The 19,365-nt window shown below is 39.0% G+C and overlaps 1 protein-coding gene across 1 annotated transcript in view; it reads left to right on the top strand.

The window, feature by feature from the left end:
- The window catches only part of Wdr49 (WD repeat domain 49), a 166,757-nt gene that overhangs the window by 53,370 nt on the left and 94,022 nt on the right, over positions 1-19,365 (top strand). Inside the window, exon 8 of the mRNA XM_060376946.1 lies at positions 16,206-16,439. Coding sequence (XP_060232929.1) covers positions 16,206-16,439 — 234 coding nt within the window. The remainder of the gene's footprint in view (positions 1-16,205; positions 16,440-19,365) is intronic.

Genomic DNA, 19,365 nt, shown 5'->3' with positions numbered 1-19,365 from the left:
TAGATTGTGCTATCATCAATCAGTTACTAAATTAGAGAATTTGTGGATCAAAGAAAACCAGATCTATATAACTTCCTCACAATATGAGTTGCAACTCTAGTTCTTTCAGGAAGGTTGTTCTATTGACACTTTTCAAGGGATGATGAAACAATTTTATTCCTTTAAAACTTGATATTATAATAAATTATTATAGTCTAATGGACTTTCCTTTGGATTACTCCTAATCTGCTGTTCTTAACATATTAGACTGGTAGAAAGGTCTTGATGGAAACTGGTTTTCTGCTCATTTAAAGTAGGGACTTTCAGAGCAGGAAATGTTTCATTTTGGTGACCAATATTCCACTTAGAAAGTTTGGTTCAACTCCCCTTTGCTCCTAACCATTCTCTCATAGAATACACTAATCCTGATTTGGCCACCATGACTATATTAACTTTTAACTAAATCCTTTGTTTGAGGTTATGATTTTTTTTTCCAGAGCCTGCCATGGACAGGCTATTACAACTATTGTTGGCAAGAGATACACTGGGATTTTGTATTGATGACTGGACATTACCCATTGGTCCTGGCAGGGCCCGACTTCCATCTGTTAATCTATGGGCAAAGGATTTTAATGTTGTTTCAATTGCACAAGCAAATGGCTTAAGTTTCTCCTTTAAAAACTACAAATCATGAAGATGCATGAGGGGCAAAGTCAGAAATATCTTTCTATTTCTTCAAAGCTATTTCTAGCTCAGGAAATAACTATGAACACTTGCTGTTCCTCTTATATAGTATGGTTATGTACATAACATATTGTACTATGTTGTTATATGTTAGTCTGTGTGTATGTATACATACAAGTTGGTGCCTATTATTTGTATATATGCATATTAGGAACAATATATTTTTCTGCATTATATTTTCCTAAACATATCTCATAGGGAACATTTTTTGTGAAGTGTATGTGCATATGCATGTGCTCTCATGTGTGTGATTTTGTGTCAGTCTTTTCTCTTATATTCTATTTCATGGTATAGTTGGCCATGATTCTTTTATTTAATCACCATCTAATTAAAAAGGCATTGTTCCTAATTTCTCTTTTTAGACCAGTAGCATATAGCTTTACTCTAAATCTCTGAGATACTAGCCTCTGGTTCTTGCTTCCCTAAGCAGTGTTGGGTAAGGGTTCTATCTCATGGAGTGGGAATTAAGTCAAATCAGACATTGCTTGGTTACTACCACAAGGTTTGTGCCACCATTGGCCTACCATATATTACAGGCAGTACAGATTGCAGATCAAAGGTTTTGTGGTTGTGCTGGTGCTTACATTTTTCTTTTGGTAGCCTTTAGATTACATCACAAACATTAGAACATGGGAGTGAAGGTTTTACATCTCCATGTTCAGTGATTTGTGTGGGTGTTGTCTTAAGCAAGGGGGCTTTGTTGTCAGTACCTGTTGTCATGGCAAAAGCCTAGGTTGTTTGAGGATTTCCATGGGAACCCATCGGCCAACAACTCAAATGGATAAAACTCAGTACTGATCCTTGAAGCTTAGTTTAGTGACAAGACAGTAGGGGTTCTGTCTACTTCGTTATTTGGAAATTCCATTAGGATTACTTTCATACATTATAAAAAGTTTCCAGTGCACGAGGCTTCCACCCTCAAATTCAATATTAGCTGTCTCTCCCCTCATTGCTTCCCTCAATCCCATCTTTCCCCCTTTCTCCACCTGATCCTCTTGTTTTTGTCCACCCCCCCAGCCTTGGTTCTAGTCCACACATAAAATCTATTCTATTTCCCCCTCCCAGGAAGATACATTTGTTTTCTTGCCCCCACCCAGCCTAATCCCTTTATCTATGCTTACCTTTCTGGGTCTCTGGGTCCAAGGATTATAGCTTAGTGAGCATTTATTTAATGGCAAATGTTTAGATACAAGCAAACACAAGTCATATTTCTCTCTGTGTGTCCGGGTTAATTTACTGCAGATGATTCTTTTCTAGTTGCATCCATTTGTCTGCAAACTTCATGGTTGCATTTTTCTAAAAAGATTATTTATTGTTTTATTTATTAAAGTTTATTCACTTTGTATCCCAGCTGTAGCCCCCTCCTTAAACCCCTCCCAATCCCATCCTTCCTTCCCCCTCTCCTTCCATGCCCCTCCCCAAGTCCACTGATAGGGTTGGTCCTCCTTCCCTTCCCTCTAATTCTAGTCTATCAGTTCTCATCAGGACTGGCTGTATTGTCTTCTTCTGTGACTTGGTAAGGCTGCATTCCCTCAAGGGGAGGTGATCAAAGAGCCAGCCAATGAGTTCATGTCAGAGACAGTCCCTGTTCCCATTACTAGGGAACCCACTTGGACACTGAGCTTCCATGGGCTACATCTGTGCAGGGGTTCTAGGTTATCTCCATGCATGGTCCTTGCTTAGAGTATTAGTCTCAGAAAAGACCCCTGTGCCCAGATTTTTCTCTCCTGCTCCTTGTGGAACTCCTATACCTCCAGGTTTTTTTATCTCCCCCTTCTTTCGTAGGATTCCCTGCACTCTGCCCAATGTTTGGCTATGAGTCTCAGAATCTGCTTTGATAACCTGCAGGGTAGAGTCTTTCAGAGGCCCTCTGTGGTAGGCTCCTGTCATGCTTCCTGTTTTTCCCCTCATCTGATGTCTATCGCATTTGCCTTTTTAAGTGCCTTACCCAGTTCTTGATTAGCTTCTTTAGGTGTACAGATTTTAATATGATTATCTTATATTATATGTCTAATATCCATTTATAAGTGAGTATATACCATGTGTGCCTTTCTGCTTCTGGGATACCTCACTCAGGATGATCTTTTCTAGGTCCCACCATTTGCCTGCAAATTTCATGACTTCCTTGTTTTTAATTGCTCAGTAGTATTCCATGGTGTAAATGTACCACAATTTCTGTATCCATTCCTCCATTGAGGGACATCTGGGTTGTTTCCAGGTTCTGGCTATTACAAATAAAGCTGCTACGAACATGGTTGAACAAATGTTCATATTGTACACTTGAGCATCTTTTAGATAAATGCCTAGGAGCGGTATAGCTGGATCTTGAGGAAGCACTTTTCCTAATTGTCTGAGAAAGCACCAGATTGCTTTTCAAAGTGGTTGTACAAGTTTACATTCCCACCAGCAATGGATGAGGATTCCCATTTCTCCACATCCTCTCCAGTATGTGATGTCACTTGAAATTTTGATCTTAGCCATTCTGGTGAGTGTAAGGTGAAATCTCAAGGTCGTTTTGATTTGCATCTCTCTGATGGCTAAAGATGTTGAGGATCTCTTTAGGTTTTCTCTGCCATTCTATGTTCTTCTACAGAAAATTCTCTGTTTAGCTCTTTATACCATATTTTAAATTGGATTACTTGATTTGTTGCTTTTTAACTTCTTTAGTTTTTCATATATTCTGGATAATAGCCCTCTATCAGATATAGGGTTGGTGAAGATCCTTTCCCAGTATGTAGGCTGTCATTTTGTTTTGATGACAGTGTCCTTTGCATTACAGAAGCTTTTCAGTTTCAAGAGGTCCCATTTATTGATTGTTGCTCTTAGAGCCTGTGCTGTTGGTGTTCTGTTCAGGAAGTTGTCTCTTGTGCGAATGAGTTCTAGGCATTTCCTCAGTTTTTCTTCTAACTGATTTGGTGTGTCTGGTTTTATGTTGAGGTCTTTGATCCACTTGCACTTTAATTTTGTGCAGGGTGATAAATATGGATCTATTTTCATTTTTCTGCGTGTAGACATCCAGTTGAACCAGCACCATTTGTTGAAGATGCTATCTTTTTTCCATTGAATGGTTTTGGCTTCTTTGTCAAAAATCAAGTATCAATGTACAGGTGTGTGGGTTTATTTCTGGGTCTTCTATTTGATTCCATTGATCCATCATTCTGTTTCTACACCAGTACCATGCAGTTTTTGTTACTATTGCTCTGTAATACAGCTTAAGATCAGGGATGGAGATACCTCCAGATGATCTTTTGTTGTACAGGATCGTTTTGGAAATTCTGGGTTTTTTGTTTTTCCATATGAAGTTGAGAATTGTTCTTTCAAGGTCTGTAAAGAATTGTGGTGGTATTTTGATGGGAATTGCATCGAATCTGTAGATTGCTTTTGGCAGAATGGCCATTTTCACTATGTTCATCCTCTCGATCCATGAGCATGTGATATCTTTCCAGCTTTTGATATTGTCTTCAATTTCCTTCTTCAGAGACTTGAAGTTTTTTTCAAACAGGTCTTTCACTTGCTTGGTTAGAGTCACCATAAGGTATTTTATGTTATTAGTGGCTATTGTGAAGGGTGTTGTTTCCCTGATTTCTTTCTCAGCCCTTTTGTCTTTGGTATACAGGAAGGCTTCTGATTATTTTTGAGTTGATTTTGTATCCAGCTAGTTTGTTGAAGGTGCTTATCAGTTTAAGGAATTTTCTGTTTGAATTTTTGGGGTCACTCATGTATACTATCATATCATCTGCAAACAGTGATACTTTGACCTGTTCCTTTCTGATTTGTATCCCCTTGATCTCATTTAGTTGTCTTATTGCTTTAGGTAAGACTTCAAGTACTATGTGGAAGAGTTATGGAGACAGTGTGTACCCTATTTTTTAATTGGATAATTGATTTTTTGCTTTTTAACTTCTTGAGTTCTTTATGTATTCTGGGAATTAGCCCTCTGTCAGGTATAGGGTTGGTGAAGATCTTTTTCCAATATTTAGTTTGTTGTTTTGTTCTGATGACAGTGTCCTTTGCTTTGCATTACAGAAGGTTTTCAGTTTTATGAGGTCTCATTTATTGATTGTTGTTCTGTTCAGGAAGTTGTCTCCTGTGTCAATGAATTCAAGGCTCTTCCCCACTTTTTCTTCCAACAGATTTACTGTGTTTTGTCTTATGTTGAGGTCTTTGATCTACTTGGACTTTAGTTTTGCGCAGGGTTACAGGTATGGATCTATTTGCATTTTCCTACATGTAGACATCCAGTTAGACCAGCACCATTTGTTGAAGATACTGTCTTTTTTCCATTGAATGGCTTTAGTGTCTTTTGTCAAAAATCAGATGTCCGTAAGTGGGTAGGTTTATTTCTGGATCTTCTCTATGATTCCTTTGATCCACCAGCTGGTTTCTATGCCAGTACCATGCAGTTTTTACTACTGTTGTTCTATAGCATAGCTTGAGATCAGGAATGGAGATACCTCCTGAAGATCTTTTATTGTAGAGGATTGTTTTAGCGATGTGGGTTTCTTATTATTCCATATGAAGTTTGAGAATTGTTCTTTCAAGTTCTGCAAAGAATTGTGTTGGTATTTTAATGGGAATTGCATTGAATATGTAGATTGCTTTTGGTAAGATGGCCATTTTTACTATGTTAATCCTGCCAAGCCATGAGCATGGCATATCTTTTCATCTTCTGATATCTTCTATTTCTTTCTTTAGAGACTGAAAGTTTTTTTCATAGTAGTCTTTGACTTGCTTAGTTAGAGTCACACTAAAGTACTTTATGTCCTTTGTGGCTATTGTGAAGGGTGCAGTTTCCCTAATTTCTTTCTCAGCCCATTTGTCTTATGTATTCAGGAGGGATACTGATTTTTTGAGTTAATTTTGTATGTAGTCACTTTTCTGACAGTGTTTATGAGCTGTAGGAGTTCTCTGGTAGAATTTTTGGGGTCACTCATACATACTATCATATCATCTGCAAACAGTGGTACTTTAAAGGAGATCAAGGGGATTCAGTTCAGAAAGGAAGAAGTCAAAATATTATTTTATTTTTTACAATTTATTTATTTTATATTCCAGTTGTAGCCCTCTTCCTCAGCTCTACCCAGTCCCACCTTCCCTCCCTCTTCCCTCCTATTCAATCTCTTCCTCTAGCCCATTGAAAGGGGAGTACTCCTCCCCTGCTGTCTATCTCTAGATTATCAAGTCTCATCAGGACTGCCTGGATCCTCTTCCTCTTTTCTAGGGCAAAGTGATCAAAGGGCAGGCAACTGAGTTTATAATAGAGGTAGCCCCTGCTCCAGTTACTTGGGTACCCATATGGAAACTGAAATGCCTGTGAGCTACATCTGAGCAGAGGGTCTATGTCCATACCATACCAGAGGCAGCCTCTGCTCCCCTTAGGGAGCCTGTTATAGAGGGTCCTCTGAAAGGCTCCATCCAAACAGGGGATAGAAGCAGATACTGAGATTATCAACCTTTGGCTGAGCAGAGCTCAGAAAGTCTTATTGAAGGTGGGGTGGTTAGAAGGACATGGAGGGGACAGGGGCTCCACAAGGAGATCTACAATGCTAAAAAATCTGAGCGTAGGGTTTCGTGAAGGGACTGATTCACCAACCAAGGACCATGCATGGAGATGACCTAGACCATCTTCTCAGATATAGCCCATAGGCAGCTCAGTCCCCCTGCAATTTTTAACTGCTCCTCAGAGAGGAGAAACAACTGTTTCTTGACTTTAGCTAAAACTTGGAGCTGATGTATTCCAAATATAGATTCTGTGAGACTCTACCCTGTCAAACAAAATTCCCTGTGTTTATTGATTATGATTTTGTGTATTACTAGAAGTCTTATGTATAAATGCAGCTGTTATGTAAAGGTATATCCAGGGCAGTCAGCACCTTCAGTGCCGTGCCCTTTGGAGCAACCAGCCAGGTTTCTCTGCTGCAGTCTTCAAAGCCCTAGCGAGCCTCTTCCCTATTTTTCCATTTTTAAAAACATTGTTGTGAACACTAGGAAACCTCCTCATATATAATATTTTCCATCAACTTTCTCCCCCCCCCTTCGCTTTTTTGGTCATTATTACAAAATTATCCATCTTTGACACCATGTACTTTGAATTAAATCTGATCTGCTGCTGACTCAGCTTTCAAATGTGTGCTGAAATGAGAGTCTTTGTCCGTCCACACATTTGTTCATGCGCCTCCCTATTCATGCAGCTACTTATCTATATATGTGATGTTTGCAGTAAAAATAAAATGCTTGTTGATTGTAGCTTTATTTCTTTCTGCATGAGTTATAGTGATTCTTCCCATCTCTGGTAGGGAGCAGGGTTTTTCAGCAATGGCCTGAATGCAAACAAAGCTCCATCCTACATCTTACTACAATCCTCCCCACAGTACACTTTCTAATGTGATTTGGGAATGTTTAGATAACAGTCTGAGCAATTTTACAATGTTCTCTGCACAAGTGACATAATTTCAGAGTTAGCAATAGTGCTTCAACAAAAAGGTGAAGAAATGGATAGATAAAACTGCATATGTAAAATGACATACCTAAGTTGGATTAAAATAGGTTCCGAGTATCTGAAGTCTTCTGTGCTGGCTTCCACTTCTCACACACATAAATGCTACCGTATTTATAATCCTGTATTCTTAAAAATTTGACAATTGACATGAAATGAGGTAGTGAAAGCATGCTCTCATCATGTGAAAAACTAAATTTTTCTTTAATAAAAGTAAAAACTTTGGGTCTTTATTCCCAATAATATGAAGATGGAGATGAAGTAAAAAGCCCCAAGCAGGTCCTGACTAAGAATGAATTCAAGAAACTGACTAATATGAATTGGTATAGCAATTGTAATTTGATAGGAATCATATGTAAGTAGAATCAGCACATGTGGATAAGAACTTATAAATTTATTTAAACTTACTGAGCCAAATTTTCAATAGGAATTTATTATGCTTAAAAAGAAAAATAAACAGTAAATTACTATTAATGGCTGAATATGGTGATACACAGCTCTAATCCTATTGTTTGTATATGTATGTGCACGTGTATACAGAATCTGAAGGATGACATCAGATGTATTCCATAATTGTCCACCTTATTTATTTTGAGACAGAGTCTCTCCTGGACTAGGAGCTCACCAATTACCTAGTCTGATTGCTCAGCTAGTTCCTGGAATCCTCAAGTCTCCACTTCTCCAGCACTAGGTTTGCAGACATAAGCCTCTATGCCCGTGTTTTTACATGGCTGTTGGGTGTTCAAATGCAAGTTGCCACTCATATGCTATGTTCTGGTTTGCTTTCTATTTCTGTGATAAACACCATGGTCTAATGTAGCCCAGGTGGGAAACGGTTTGCTTGGCTTATATTTCCACTATAAATTATGGAACTCCGGGAAGGAACTCAAGCAGGAATCTGGAGGCAGGAACTGAAGCAGAGACTGGGGGGGCAGGGGGGAGTGCTGCTTTCTGGCTTACTTTTTTGTAAAACCCAAGACTATCTTCTCACCCACAGTAGGCTGAGCCCCTCCCTTGCAATCAATCAAGCAAAAAATGCCCCATAGACTTGTCTATGGGTCAGTCTGATGGATGCATTTTCTCAACTGAGGTTTCCTCTTTTGAGATGACACTAGTTTGTAACAAGTTGACAGAAATCTAGCCAGCACATGTGGCGAGACCTTTTATAAATGCTTTTGCAAATGACTTGATTGATGAGACTGACTTAATATGTGACTAAGAGTATCTAAACTGAGTACAAAAGAGGTAGATAGTCATCATTTGGGTCAAAGCCAAGTAATGTGTTATTAGTTATTAATAGCCAAGTCATGATATTAGTTATTAATAGCCAAGATATTAGTTATTAAGCAAAGATTCCTTGTTCATAGAGATTAGCATTGACTAGACCATAAAACTTTAGAGAACAGTTCAGATGGGGACAAAAGAAAAGACCAAGAAAATTAATTTATTTTTAAAATAATACTTTCTGAGACTGACTTCAAAGACTCTGATTTAAATGCCTGAGAAAATAGATTTAAAGTAGGCAGTTTTAAGGAGATCTAAGGTGTCTCTAACATCAAATTTAAGACCCGTTTGTATAGGAAACAATAGTGCAGAGGAATTTATAGAATTTTAAGGGATTCACATGCCACCAAGTAGTTTGTAGGAGCGCAGGGGAGCGGTGCTCACACATCTCTATTGTTGCCTGATTCCCAGCAGAGAGAAAACATGACAAAGTAAAAATGGAAATGAATTTCATGGGATTACTAATTGAGAGGGTTCAGAATATCTCTGAAAAAGAACAATAAAACTTAACTTAGGGCTGCTGATGTAGCTTAGCATATTTTTAAGAGTAGACATTTACTATAGAGATACTAACACATTTAAAAAGATTTACATTTATTTATTTGTGTGTTTTTGTGTGTGTGTGTGTGTGTAGACTTAGTTTTTTCACAAAACCTACTTTATTTAGGGTTCTTAAGCACCTTGACCTCTCTTTCAAACCCCCTTACCTCTGCAACTTCAGGTAGGAGATTAATAGGAAAAAGGGCTGCAGTTCTCTTTTGTCTACTTCCTGCTGGTCAGGGTCAATGGGTCATTTGGGGATTACCATTTGGGGATTACCAGACTCAGTAATAAGATGCCAGCACTTCAGTCCAAAGGCTGAAGAGCAAAAGCTGCAAGACCAAGTTGGATTTCTCGGAGAAAGTCTCTGGAACATTTCTTTCTGTAAAGTCAAGTGTTGGAACACAGCAATGTCGATCCAAAAAGCACTCTGCCTTGACCTCTGCACATATCCTTTCCTCAAATTCCACCCATGGATGTTCTCAGCTGACCACAGTCCTGCCTTTTGTACTTAATGGGTCAGAGCAAAACATCACATGCCCTCTCACAAACTGATCTGGGCTAAACATCACAAATCCTGCTTGCAATAATACATTACATGAAAAAATTCAGTCTTCAAAGAAACCAGAAATTTCCACTTTGTGTGTATGTGTGTGTATGTATGTATATACAAAGGCCAGAGGAGATACTGAATCATCTGGTGTTACAGAGGTCGAGCTGCCTGATGTGGGAAACTAAGTCTGGTCCTTTGCAAGAGCAATGAGTGTTCTTAACTGGCAAGCCAACTCTCCAGACCTACGGAACATTTCAAATAGTAATTAAACACAAAGAACACTTATCAATCATTAAGACCCAGCAGTTCTTACCAAGAAAGTCCTTCTGGTGTGTGTGTGCGTGTGTGTGTGTGTGTGTGTGTAGGGAGTAAGGAGTCATGCATGCCTATGCATGTGTTTTTCACTCCTCTTGAGGTGCAATGATTGAACCAAACTCAACAGGGGTGAAAATCATGATAAAATGCTTTAATCAGTTAATGTCAAAATGTGACCTAAAGAAGCCACAGTCCTTGTAATGGTAAAAGGCTCCTGGGAAAACTGGCTCAGTGCCAAGTGGGCTGCTTAAATCAGATGCTTAAAAACAGTAAGGTGCTCAGAAAAAATGTAGTGAAGCAGTAGTTAATGTGTAGATATATTATTTAACAGCATGATCAGCAGTAGGACCTTAAAATATTTAGCTTGGCAAGAATATGAAGTACAGGAATAAGTAATAAGAGAGTATAAGTAATTCTTCCTTTTTTTTGCAGGAGAGCTGAGCATATGTGTATGGATAAGTGATTAATATAGATATATGTCATATTCTTTAACATGGTAATTTTTAATATTATGGATTAATCATAAAGACTCTAAGGTGCAAAATGTGTGGGACTCAGAAATCTAGGGTAAGGTAAAATACTCCAGGTGTTTTTTTTTTTTTTTTTATCAGTTACATTTTATTAATGTTTTTTTAATACAATTCTATCATCTTACTGGAGTTTAAAAAATATTTGGAAAATAAACAAGATCTGGGTGATTGTTCTTTGAAAATAGACACAAAATGAGAGAGAATCAGAGTGTAGCATAGTAGAAGTGGAATCTGAATATTGGAATTAAGATGATTGAATGACAGTGTAGGAGAGCATCCACAGATGCTCTTTGTGTCTTTGTGTCACTGTGTTGATGTGTAGGTGTTGAAATCCCTGTGCTGAAGAGTCTCAGAACCTGCTCATACAAGTTGGAGATGTTTATGCACAAAAAAGAAAGAAAGGAAAATAAATTCTCTGTATGCATGAGTATATGAATTTGTATAGTGACAAAACACTGCTGTTTTCAATTTATTTTTCCTCAGGAGCATATCATTTGAAACACATCAAGATCTATGAATCTACCTGATTTAGGAGGTGATAAACACTCATTTAAAAATAATCTATCTTTAGAAATTCTTACCTTTAACTAGTTAGACTAGTTTATTTAAATTATTGTTTCTCTTAAGTGAGAATATATACTTTTGTATATATTCAATACAGCAAACAATAAAGTAAACAGTATAGTAGAACATTCATTTAGCAATTACTAAGATCTGTGACAAATTGTTGGTGTGGGTTCCCACTTAATTCTCAAAAATCTGGATGAGGTAAGTGCTGCATTCAAAACTCAAGACAGATAAAGAACTTGCTGGAGCTCACCTACCAACAAGGAGTCCACCTCATTTTGTGTTTATTTGTAAGAGTTGATACAGTGCAGCAAGTCTGACCCTGGTTCCCCAGGACTCTGCTGTAGCTTTATAAATTAGCCTATGTCAAGTCTGTAGCATAATGGATACCCTGTACTAGTACATATCCAGATGACAAACTGTGATTTAGTGGCATTGGAATGCAATTAGCCATGAAGGAATGGAAGAATAAGGAAAGAAAATTAGCTAATATCTGTTGAAGTGAAAACTATCTTTCCTTCAGCAAAGATTGTTTTTTCTCTATAGTCCCCTGATTAATTTGATTGTGTTAAGTAATATATCTAGTTTATTTGAACTTGATTTCATTTAGTGCCATGTATTTCACAAAAATATGCAAGCACACAGACATGAGAGGTAGAGAGATAGAGAAAGAATGCCATTTAGTTTTTATTTATAGTAGAACAAATAACCAAATGACAACAGGTTAGAAGAACACAATTTTACAGTATGCTGTGTTTTGTTCTGTAGATTAGAATTCTGCCATGTTCTGCATGACCATCACAAGGCTTAAATCTATATATTTGCAGGATTATGTCCCTTCTGAGGCTCTGGAAAAACAAAACAAAACAAAACAAAACAAAACAAAACAAAACAAAACAAAACAAAACACTTCTCTTTCTTTTCCAATGCCTTTTGTTGCCATGTTCTCCATCTTCATAGCCAGCGAGATTGGGAAAGTCTTCAGATTGTGCTGCTGGCATTTTCCTTTTCTTTCTCCTTCAATGTTTAGAGAACAACATGTTATTCTAGTCTCACCAAAATAATTCATCTGAATGTTTTAAAGTACTTAAAGTTTTTTAAAAGTTTCTTCTATTCTGTTTTATGTGTATATGTGTCCATGTATGCATTTATGTGTGCTATATGCATTCCTGGAGCATTAAAGTGTCAAGGTAGGGCATAGGAGCCTCTGAAACTAAAATTACAGGTTGTTTTCAGTGGTCAGGAGGGAACTGACATACATATTAAAGTATTTTGTTGTTATTGTTATTGTTGTTTTTTTTTCTCTTTAAAATTTTGGAAATATCGAATTCTCCAGTCCAATTACCTAAAATATAGCTCGACAATTGTTTAGACAGATTTGCAGCACAGGAAAAATTCTCATGTTGTATGCTAGTGACACAAAGTCCAGCATACTTTCATTGACAGCCAGGTTGAGCGATTTGCCATAGGGTATCAATTTGCTCCTGCAAGAGGTCAATCCTCTGATTGAACACCATCAAGCTTCCTTTTAGTTGAGCATTAATTCCTTTATGTACAACTAAGGCATGAGCTACATTGGCTAAATGATTATTCAGGGTCTGAGCAGTCTGCCCAGTATGACTCATGGCTAATGCCCTGGTGGTAGCTCCAACAACCGCCAATGAGATGGTAGTAACAATGGTGGCTGTAGTTCCAAGATCCCTTTTCTGTCTGAAGAGAGTCATAGCGTGAGGGGCATCAATGGGCACAGGCACCCAGTGAGGCATGAGAGTAACCAGGGCATACCTAAATTTACTAGCATTCCAGCATTGGGCAAAAAAGCAAGTATCATTACCACAATTACTTGGCTCTATCTGGCTAATAATGAATGAAAATGGGGCATATAGACAAACAGGTGTGGGCTTATAGGAAATATTATGAGAAACCTTAACCCCTCGTTGGAACATCCTGCATCAGTTCTAGAACTAGCAGTGGTGGTGTCCGAGGTCTGAGTAGGTTCAGGAGACCATTGCCCCCAGGGGCGAGATGTGCTCCATGCCAATTGACTAACTCCATGTTTTCCTCCACTTTTGAAAGTCATTTAAGGTTCTTAAATTATTTTTTTCCCGGAGCAGCTGAGAGTGGCCATTGTCACAGTAAATTCTACCAGAGTGGATGCAGGACTAGCCACAGGATTATCAACATGGATTGCTGCAGCCATGAATCATCTGAAGGAATGGGCGGGCATGGGAGCGTTAGCAGGCCTTCTGGTGTTGGTCTCCTTGGTTTGCCTGTGGTATATATGCAAGATTAGAGTCTCACAACAGTGTGATGCAGCCATGACCATTCAGGCCTTTACAGCCATTGAAGCAGGACATTCTCCCCAAGCATGGTTGGATACCATAAAAAGCTAAAATGATACGCTCAGGATGCGAGGCTAAGCACTGCACTCAGGGTCAGCCGCTTTGGACCCAGAGAAGAGCATGTCTGGTTGCATGCGGGTTGATGCCCCAGGTCCCGCCTCTGAGAAAAAGGTATCGGATGGGTCTGATGCTCTTTGGGTGGATGACACCTAAATGAACATCGGTACAAAGTCCCAATTTATTTCTAATATCAGAGATCAGACCTCTACTCTTGCCTGATGCGTCTAAAACAAAAAGGGGGAACTGTAGAGAGCTGCAGAATGCTATGCCTTAAAGATGGAGCTGGTTTCCGCCTTCCACCTACCCGATGGTGAGTGCTCTCTGTCACATTCCACATTTGGCTAAGGCTGAGGATCTGGCTTGCTTCCATGTATGTGGACCTATCTGCATTGCCCACGTGGCACGCCTGGGTTGGCTACCCAGAGGCTATTTAAGCTGTGGGCTGGCTTTCCCCAGGGTCCGAGGATTGTTCAAGGTTCCTGAATAAACTGCATTGAAAAAAAATTTTTGGAAATAGATTTTTTTTTTATACACGATATTCAAATTATGGTACACCCCCTCTCCCAACTCCTCTTCACTTTCTCACAGATTCAAATCCAATCCTGTCTTGCTATCTCTCATTAGAAAAGAAAAAACCCAGACATCTACAAAAAAGAAGAGAATAATAATAAAATAAGATAAAATAAAAAACAAAATTGAATAGGACACAACAAACAAATGAACAGAAAAAAAAAAAGCACAAGAAACACGTAAAGAATCAGAGACTCACCCACATTGGTGAACACAGAAATCTCAATGAAGCACAAAATCAGAAATAATATATAAGCAAAAGACCTGTAAGGTAAGACCAAAATTTAAATAAATAAATGAAAGAAAGTAAGGAGAAGAAGAGGAGGAGGACAGGGAGGAGGAGGAGAAGAAGAAAACACTCAAAGCATTATGAGGCAAAAAACTCTCCAAAGTACATTTGGAGTACATTTCTACTGTGGACATGAGTTTGTATGCTCAGTGAGACCTCATTGGAGAACACAACTTTTTCATTTATGAGTGGTTATCAATTAAAGATACTTTCTAGGTTCAGGAGGAGTTGGTGTCCTCCACCCCCCTCCCCCAGCTCTTACAATATTCTTCACCTCCTATTTCATTTCATTTCTGCATTGTTACCAGAGCCAGGAGGAGGAAGGAATTGATAGAAACATCCCATTTAGGAGTAAATGTTCCATTGTCTCTCATTATCTCCACATTTTACACACTTAACATTTTAGCCTCAGTATTTATTCCCATCTGCTATAGGAGGAGCCTTCTCTGACGATGGCTGAGCAAGGCATTGATCTATGCATATAGCAGAATATCCCTGGAAGTCATTTTGTTACTCCGTTCCTTTAGTGGAGCTGTAATGTTTTGTTTTTGCTCTCGGTTTCCAGCCTCTCTAGTCTCTGGTTCTTTGCTACCCAAGCAGTGTCAGGGATGAGTGCTATCTCATGGAGTAGCCTTTAAATTCAAGCAGATATTGGTTATTTACTCCTACAAGCTTTGTGCCACTACTGCATGAGCATGTTTTTGTGCAGGTCACCATTGTAGATTGAAGGGTTTGTAGCTTGGTTGGTGTTTGCCTGTTTCTTTGGTAGCATGCAGAGTACTTCCTGGTACCAATAGAGGTGAAGGCTCTAAGTAAGTACCAGTTCAGCTTCTCAGAATTCAATGAATTGTGTAGGTGTTGTCTTCAGCAATAGGGCCTTTTGCTGCTCTGTTTGTAATAACCAAAAACTAAAAACAGGCTAGATGTACATCAGTGAATGAATGGAGAAATAAAATGTGGTAAATTTTACATAGTAAGATGTTATTCAGCTGCTGAAAAAGTGAAATCATGAAATTCACAGATAAATGCATGGAATTATAAAACTAAAATCATGCTGAGTGTGATAACCCAGACCTAAGAACACAGACATGGTATGTATTGCTTATAGGCGGATGTGAGATGTTAAGTCTTTGAAAAGCAAGCTACATTACATATAAGTACAGAGGTTAGGTATAGAGAAGGAACTGTGGTGAAATGATTGAATCACACTAGTAAGGGGAAGATAGTTATGGGTGGATAGGGAGGATGGACCAGGAGGATGAAATGGGGAGAAGGAAAAGCAATGGGGGTGAAGGAAGGACTATGGTGAGGGATAAGTAAAACTAAGAGTGATTTGAGGGGTTGTTGGGAAACCCAACACAGCAGACACTTTTACAAAAGTAAATAGGAAGGTGATCTAAATGGAATCAACAAATAACAGAGGAGACAGAGCTCCAGATGAACATCCCTTGTCACCAAATGAAGCTTCTTGTTCTGGTATTGGGTTACATGTAATTGAGTTGTTGGCAAAGGGATCCCAAGGAAGCCCTATAACAACCTAGGCTATTGCTAAAGCTATTGGTTACTCTCCAGTCTTAAAATTCTTAATTGAACCACATTTGGAAAAATCACTTTTGACTTGTAAAATGACATTCAGATTATGGGACTCCTGCATAAGGATTTTTAGGAACCATTGTTTAGCCTATTGCAAGCCCACACTCAGCCTATTCTCTGATCCCAGAGACTGGAAGAACACTCAGTACTTTCCCTAAAGAAGTTTATAGTTTTTTTTTTCCAATTGAAACATAAAATACCAGTGCCATGATTGAAGTACAAAGCAATCACTGTGCTGTGGAGACAATAAGTGTCAAGAGAGAAATGGAAAGATACTGCCTGAAACAGAGCTATTGTTGACATGTTTATTTCATCTTTCCTTATTATTTCACTTGTCATCTAGGTTTTGAGACTCTGGGATATTCAACACCAGCTGTCCATTCAAAGGATAGCTTGTTCTTTCCCCAAAACTCAAGATTTCAGGTGCCTTTTCCATTTTGATGAAACCCATGGACGACTTTTTATCTCCTTCAATAATCAGCTTGCCTTGTTGGCCATGAAAAATGAAGTCAGCAAGAGGGTGAAGAGCCATTTGAAAGCGGTCACTTGTGTCCTTTACAACTCCCACTTGAAGCAGGTAAGGACACTTCTCTGCTTTATCCTGACAGCTTCACCAGGTCAGTGTGTCCTTTTGTTTATTTAAACTAACATAAACACAAAGGCAATGGTCTCCTGTTGCAATGAGAAGCTTCCTTGATATGGAGTAAGGACTGCACTGATCTATGGTAGAATAAGGACAAATATTTAGAGTGTGTTTAGGACTTAGGCTGGTTTAGTAAAGTGGCATGTGTAGGTTATTTTGTTATGAACTGAACAGGAATAACAGTGGATATGCCAAAAGGGATCCTAAGCAAAGCAATGCAGGAAACCAAGGAAGGCTGAGAGTGAGAGAAATAGTCTTCCCTAGAGAAGAACATACATTTGTTTATCTAGTATCAAATGGTCAGCTAAAACCCATATGTACCAATTACATTATGCAGATTGAGGAGGTTACATTTAGAAATACATATATGTGACTGCATATAAATGCATATACATTTAACAACAATTAATGTAAAAAAGGAGGCATGAATTTGAAAGAGCAAGGAGGGTCTACAGGGGAGAGTTTGGAGAAAGGAGAGGGAAAGGAAAAATGATGTTATTATATTAAAATTTCAAAAAATTTAAAAACTACAATGACGAATCTAGTAAAGGGTATACAGAAAGGAAATGATTGAACAGCCCCATGCTCTTCTGCAGTATGTGTGTCCGGGTGGATTCAAAGAAGAATTTCATTTTCTGCCTGTCACAGCAGCAACACGGATAGAGTTATGAGGAATCACAACATTTGTGTTGAAGCCAACACAACTCACGATATAATCATACTAATCTTTGGTAGCCTCTAGTTCAGGTTTTGGGCCAAAATACAGGTGAGCCTGGTTTTAATATTCCCTTTTATGATCACCACCCTCTTGTATCCCCATGGAAAGCTCTGAAATATGCATGAAATGTAATTAGCAGAGACTTATTTTTTTCCAGCATATTTTACAGCAGTGGCTCAAAGTGGCAGCATGGAATGTATTCATAAGAGAATGATTCAGTTAAATGGGGTTCCGCTTGGTATGCAGCACGAGTGTTGTTTGTCTCCCCACCACTTTAACGACACTGCAGCCTGTGCTTATGGGATCGCTACCTGAATCTCAATGAAGCTTGGCTCTTCTGGAGACTGATGCCACATAGATCCTGGCCCTCCATGGAGGACAGAAAAGGTCCTCCAGCCTGGCAAGCTGGTGGTGGGGTGCACTGTGAGCCTGGAGGAAGAAGCAGGAAACACTGGAGTTTAAGTCTGCTGCCGTCAGCACCTCAGGCCCCATGGGAACAGCATACTGGGAGTGATGCAGAAAGCAGATCTCCAGCTTATGGCCAGTTAAACAACAACTCCATCCCATTCTTGCTTTTCAAGGCTGGGGAGCTTCTGCACTGGCCTAGGGACGAGGAATTCAGATTCTGCGCAAGGGGTGGGAAGCGCGTTGTTAGTAACGGGCACCGTGTCAAGCCACCACCCCAGATACCCTGTTTGCTGGTTATCCTAGGAGATAAAATCCTTGTCAAAACCATTCAGTGCGAATTCCATCTGCACAGAAACATCCCCCTGCAAATGTTTTACTGAACTTCATGGAGGCAACTGGTTAATTTGGCTGCCTGGTGGCCACTGAGAGCAGGTTCTGTTTGTTTCCCAGAGGACATCCTGTTAATTGAGATCTGCAAGGTGAAAATGCTTGGTCTGTGTATAAATCTTTAAGATTCTGTGTGGTCTAACGATAAAATGAGCCATATTCCATGAGGAATTCAGCTTGCCGGAGACAGAAAAGAACCGGAATCGTCCTCCTGGGAGGAGAAAATAAAAGCAAAGTTACACACAGGCAAGCTACAGAGACAAAGGAATCTGCACATGCACAGAGGATGTAGGAAATGCCTCTGTAAGACAGATATAGCTCTGTTTTTATGTTTCACATAATAAATAACTAAAAACATGAACGTATATTCACAGCACACAGATCTGCGTGTGGCATCAACACCCTCTCTTAGGTACTAAGCCAAAGAAAAACACTTTAACATTACATCATAAGAGTATGTTCTAGAGAAGTGCAGAGAAAACTGTTTCCTCGAAGTCCTATGAGGAAGCAGAAGATTACTGTTTTAGAGTAGATGGACATATCAAATACCATATTTTATCAGGTGTAAGAAATAAGCCAAAGACTATTAAGATCTCATTTTTATCTACCAACCCGCAGTACATCAGGGAGACCGTTCTCTAGGGAAGGCTTGATCACCCTCTCAGATTCACTATTAGGTAGATACTAATCATGCAATGGAGAAAGAACAAGGTCAGGAAAAAGTGAGCAATGTTGCCTTGTGTTGAAGGACATTTCTGCAATTCCCTGAAAGCTAGCCTGGGAATCTCTAAGAAAAAGACTGAGTTCCAGCCAGAAGATGCAGCAGGAGCCTTGTTGAAGTTTGGTGTGCACTGTGAATTTAATGGGACAGATTTAGTTTGGGACTTCCTGTGGAAGCCTAGATTGGCTACGTGGCTTGAAGCCAGAATATGAACACTGTTCACTGATATTTCCATTTGGCTTCAAAAAAACAAAGCACAGACTCGAGGTCAAGAGTTCTCACAGTGTGATCTCAATCCTTGGGAGAGTCAAATCTTCAGGGATCTGAGATGTCACAAGTATTTTCTGTGTCACTTCTTTCACAGGTCTGCAATATAACTTTCTAGAGACTACAGGACGAGTGATGAGATAATGCCTCTGGAAGTTTAAGGAATGTATCCTTATACTGTAAGAGTTAATACTTTAATTGTACAATGTGCCAAATTTATGCACATATAAATGTTTGTCTTCATTATTCACATTATATTTATCTATACACTTTCCTGAGTATAAATGAAATCTACTATGATTCCACAATGGTTTATAAAACTGTAAAGAGATCTCAAGACCAAGAGTTTTGAGAACTGT

This window comes from Meriones unguiculatus, chromosome 2 (genome assembly GCF_030254825.1).
Source record: "Meriones unguiculatus strain TT.TT164.6M chromosome 2, Bangor_MerUng_6.1, whole genome shotgun sequence".
NCBI lineage: Eukaryota > Metazoa > Chordata > Mammalia > Rodentia > Muridae > Meriones > Meriones unguiculatus.
This window is presented reverse-complemented; position numbering and strand designations above follow the sequence as displayed.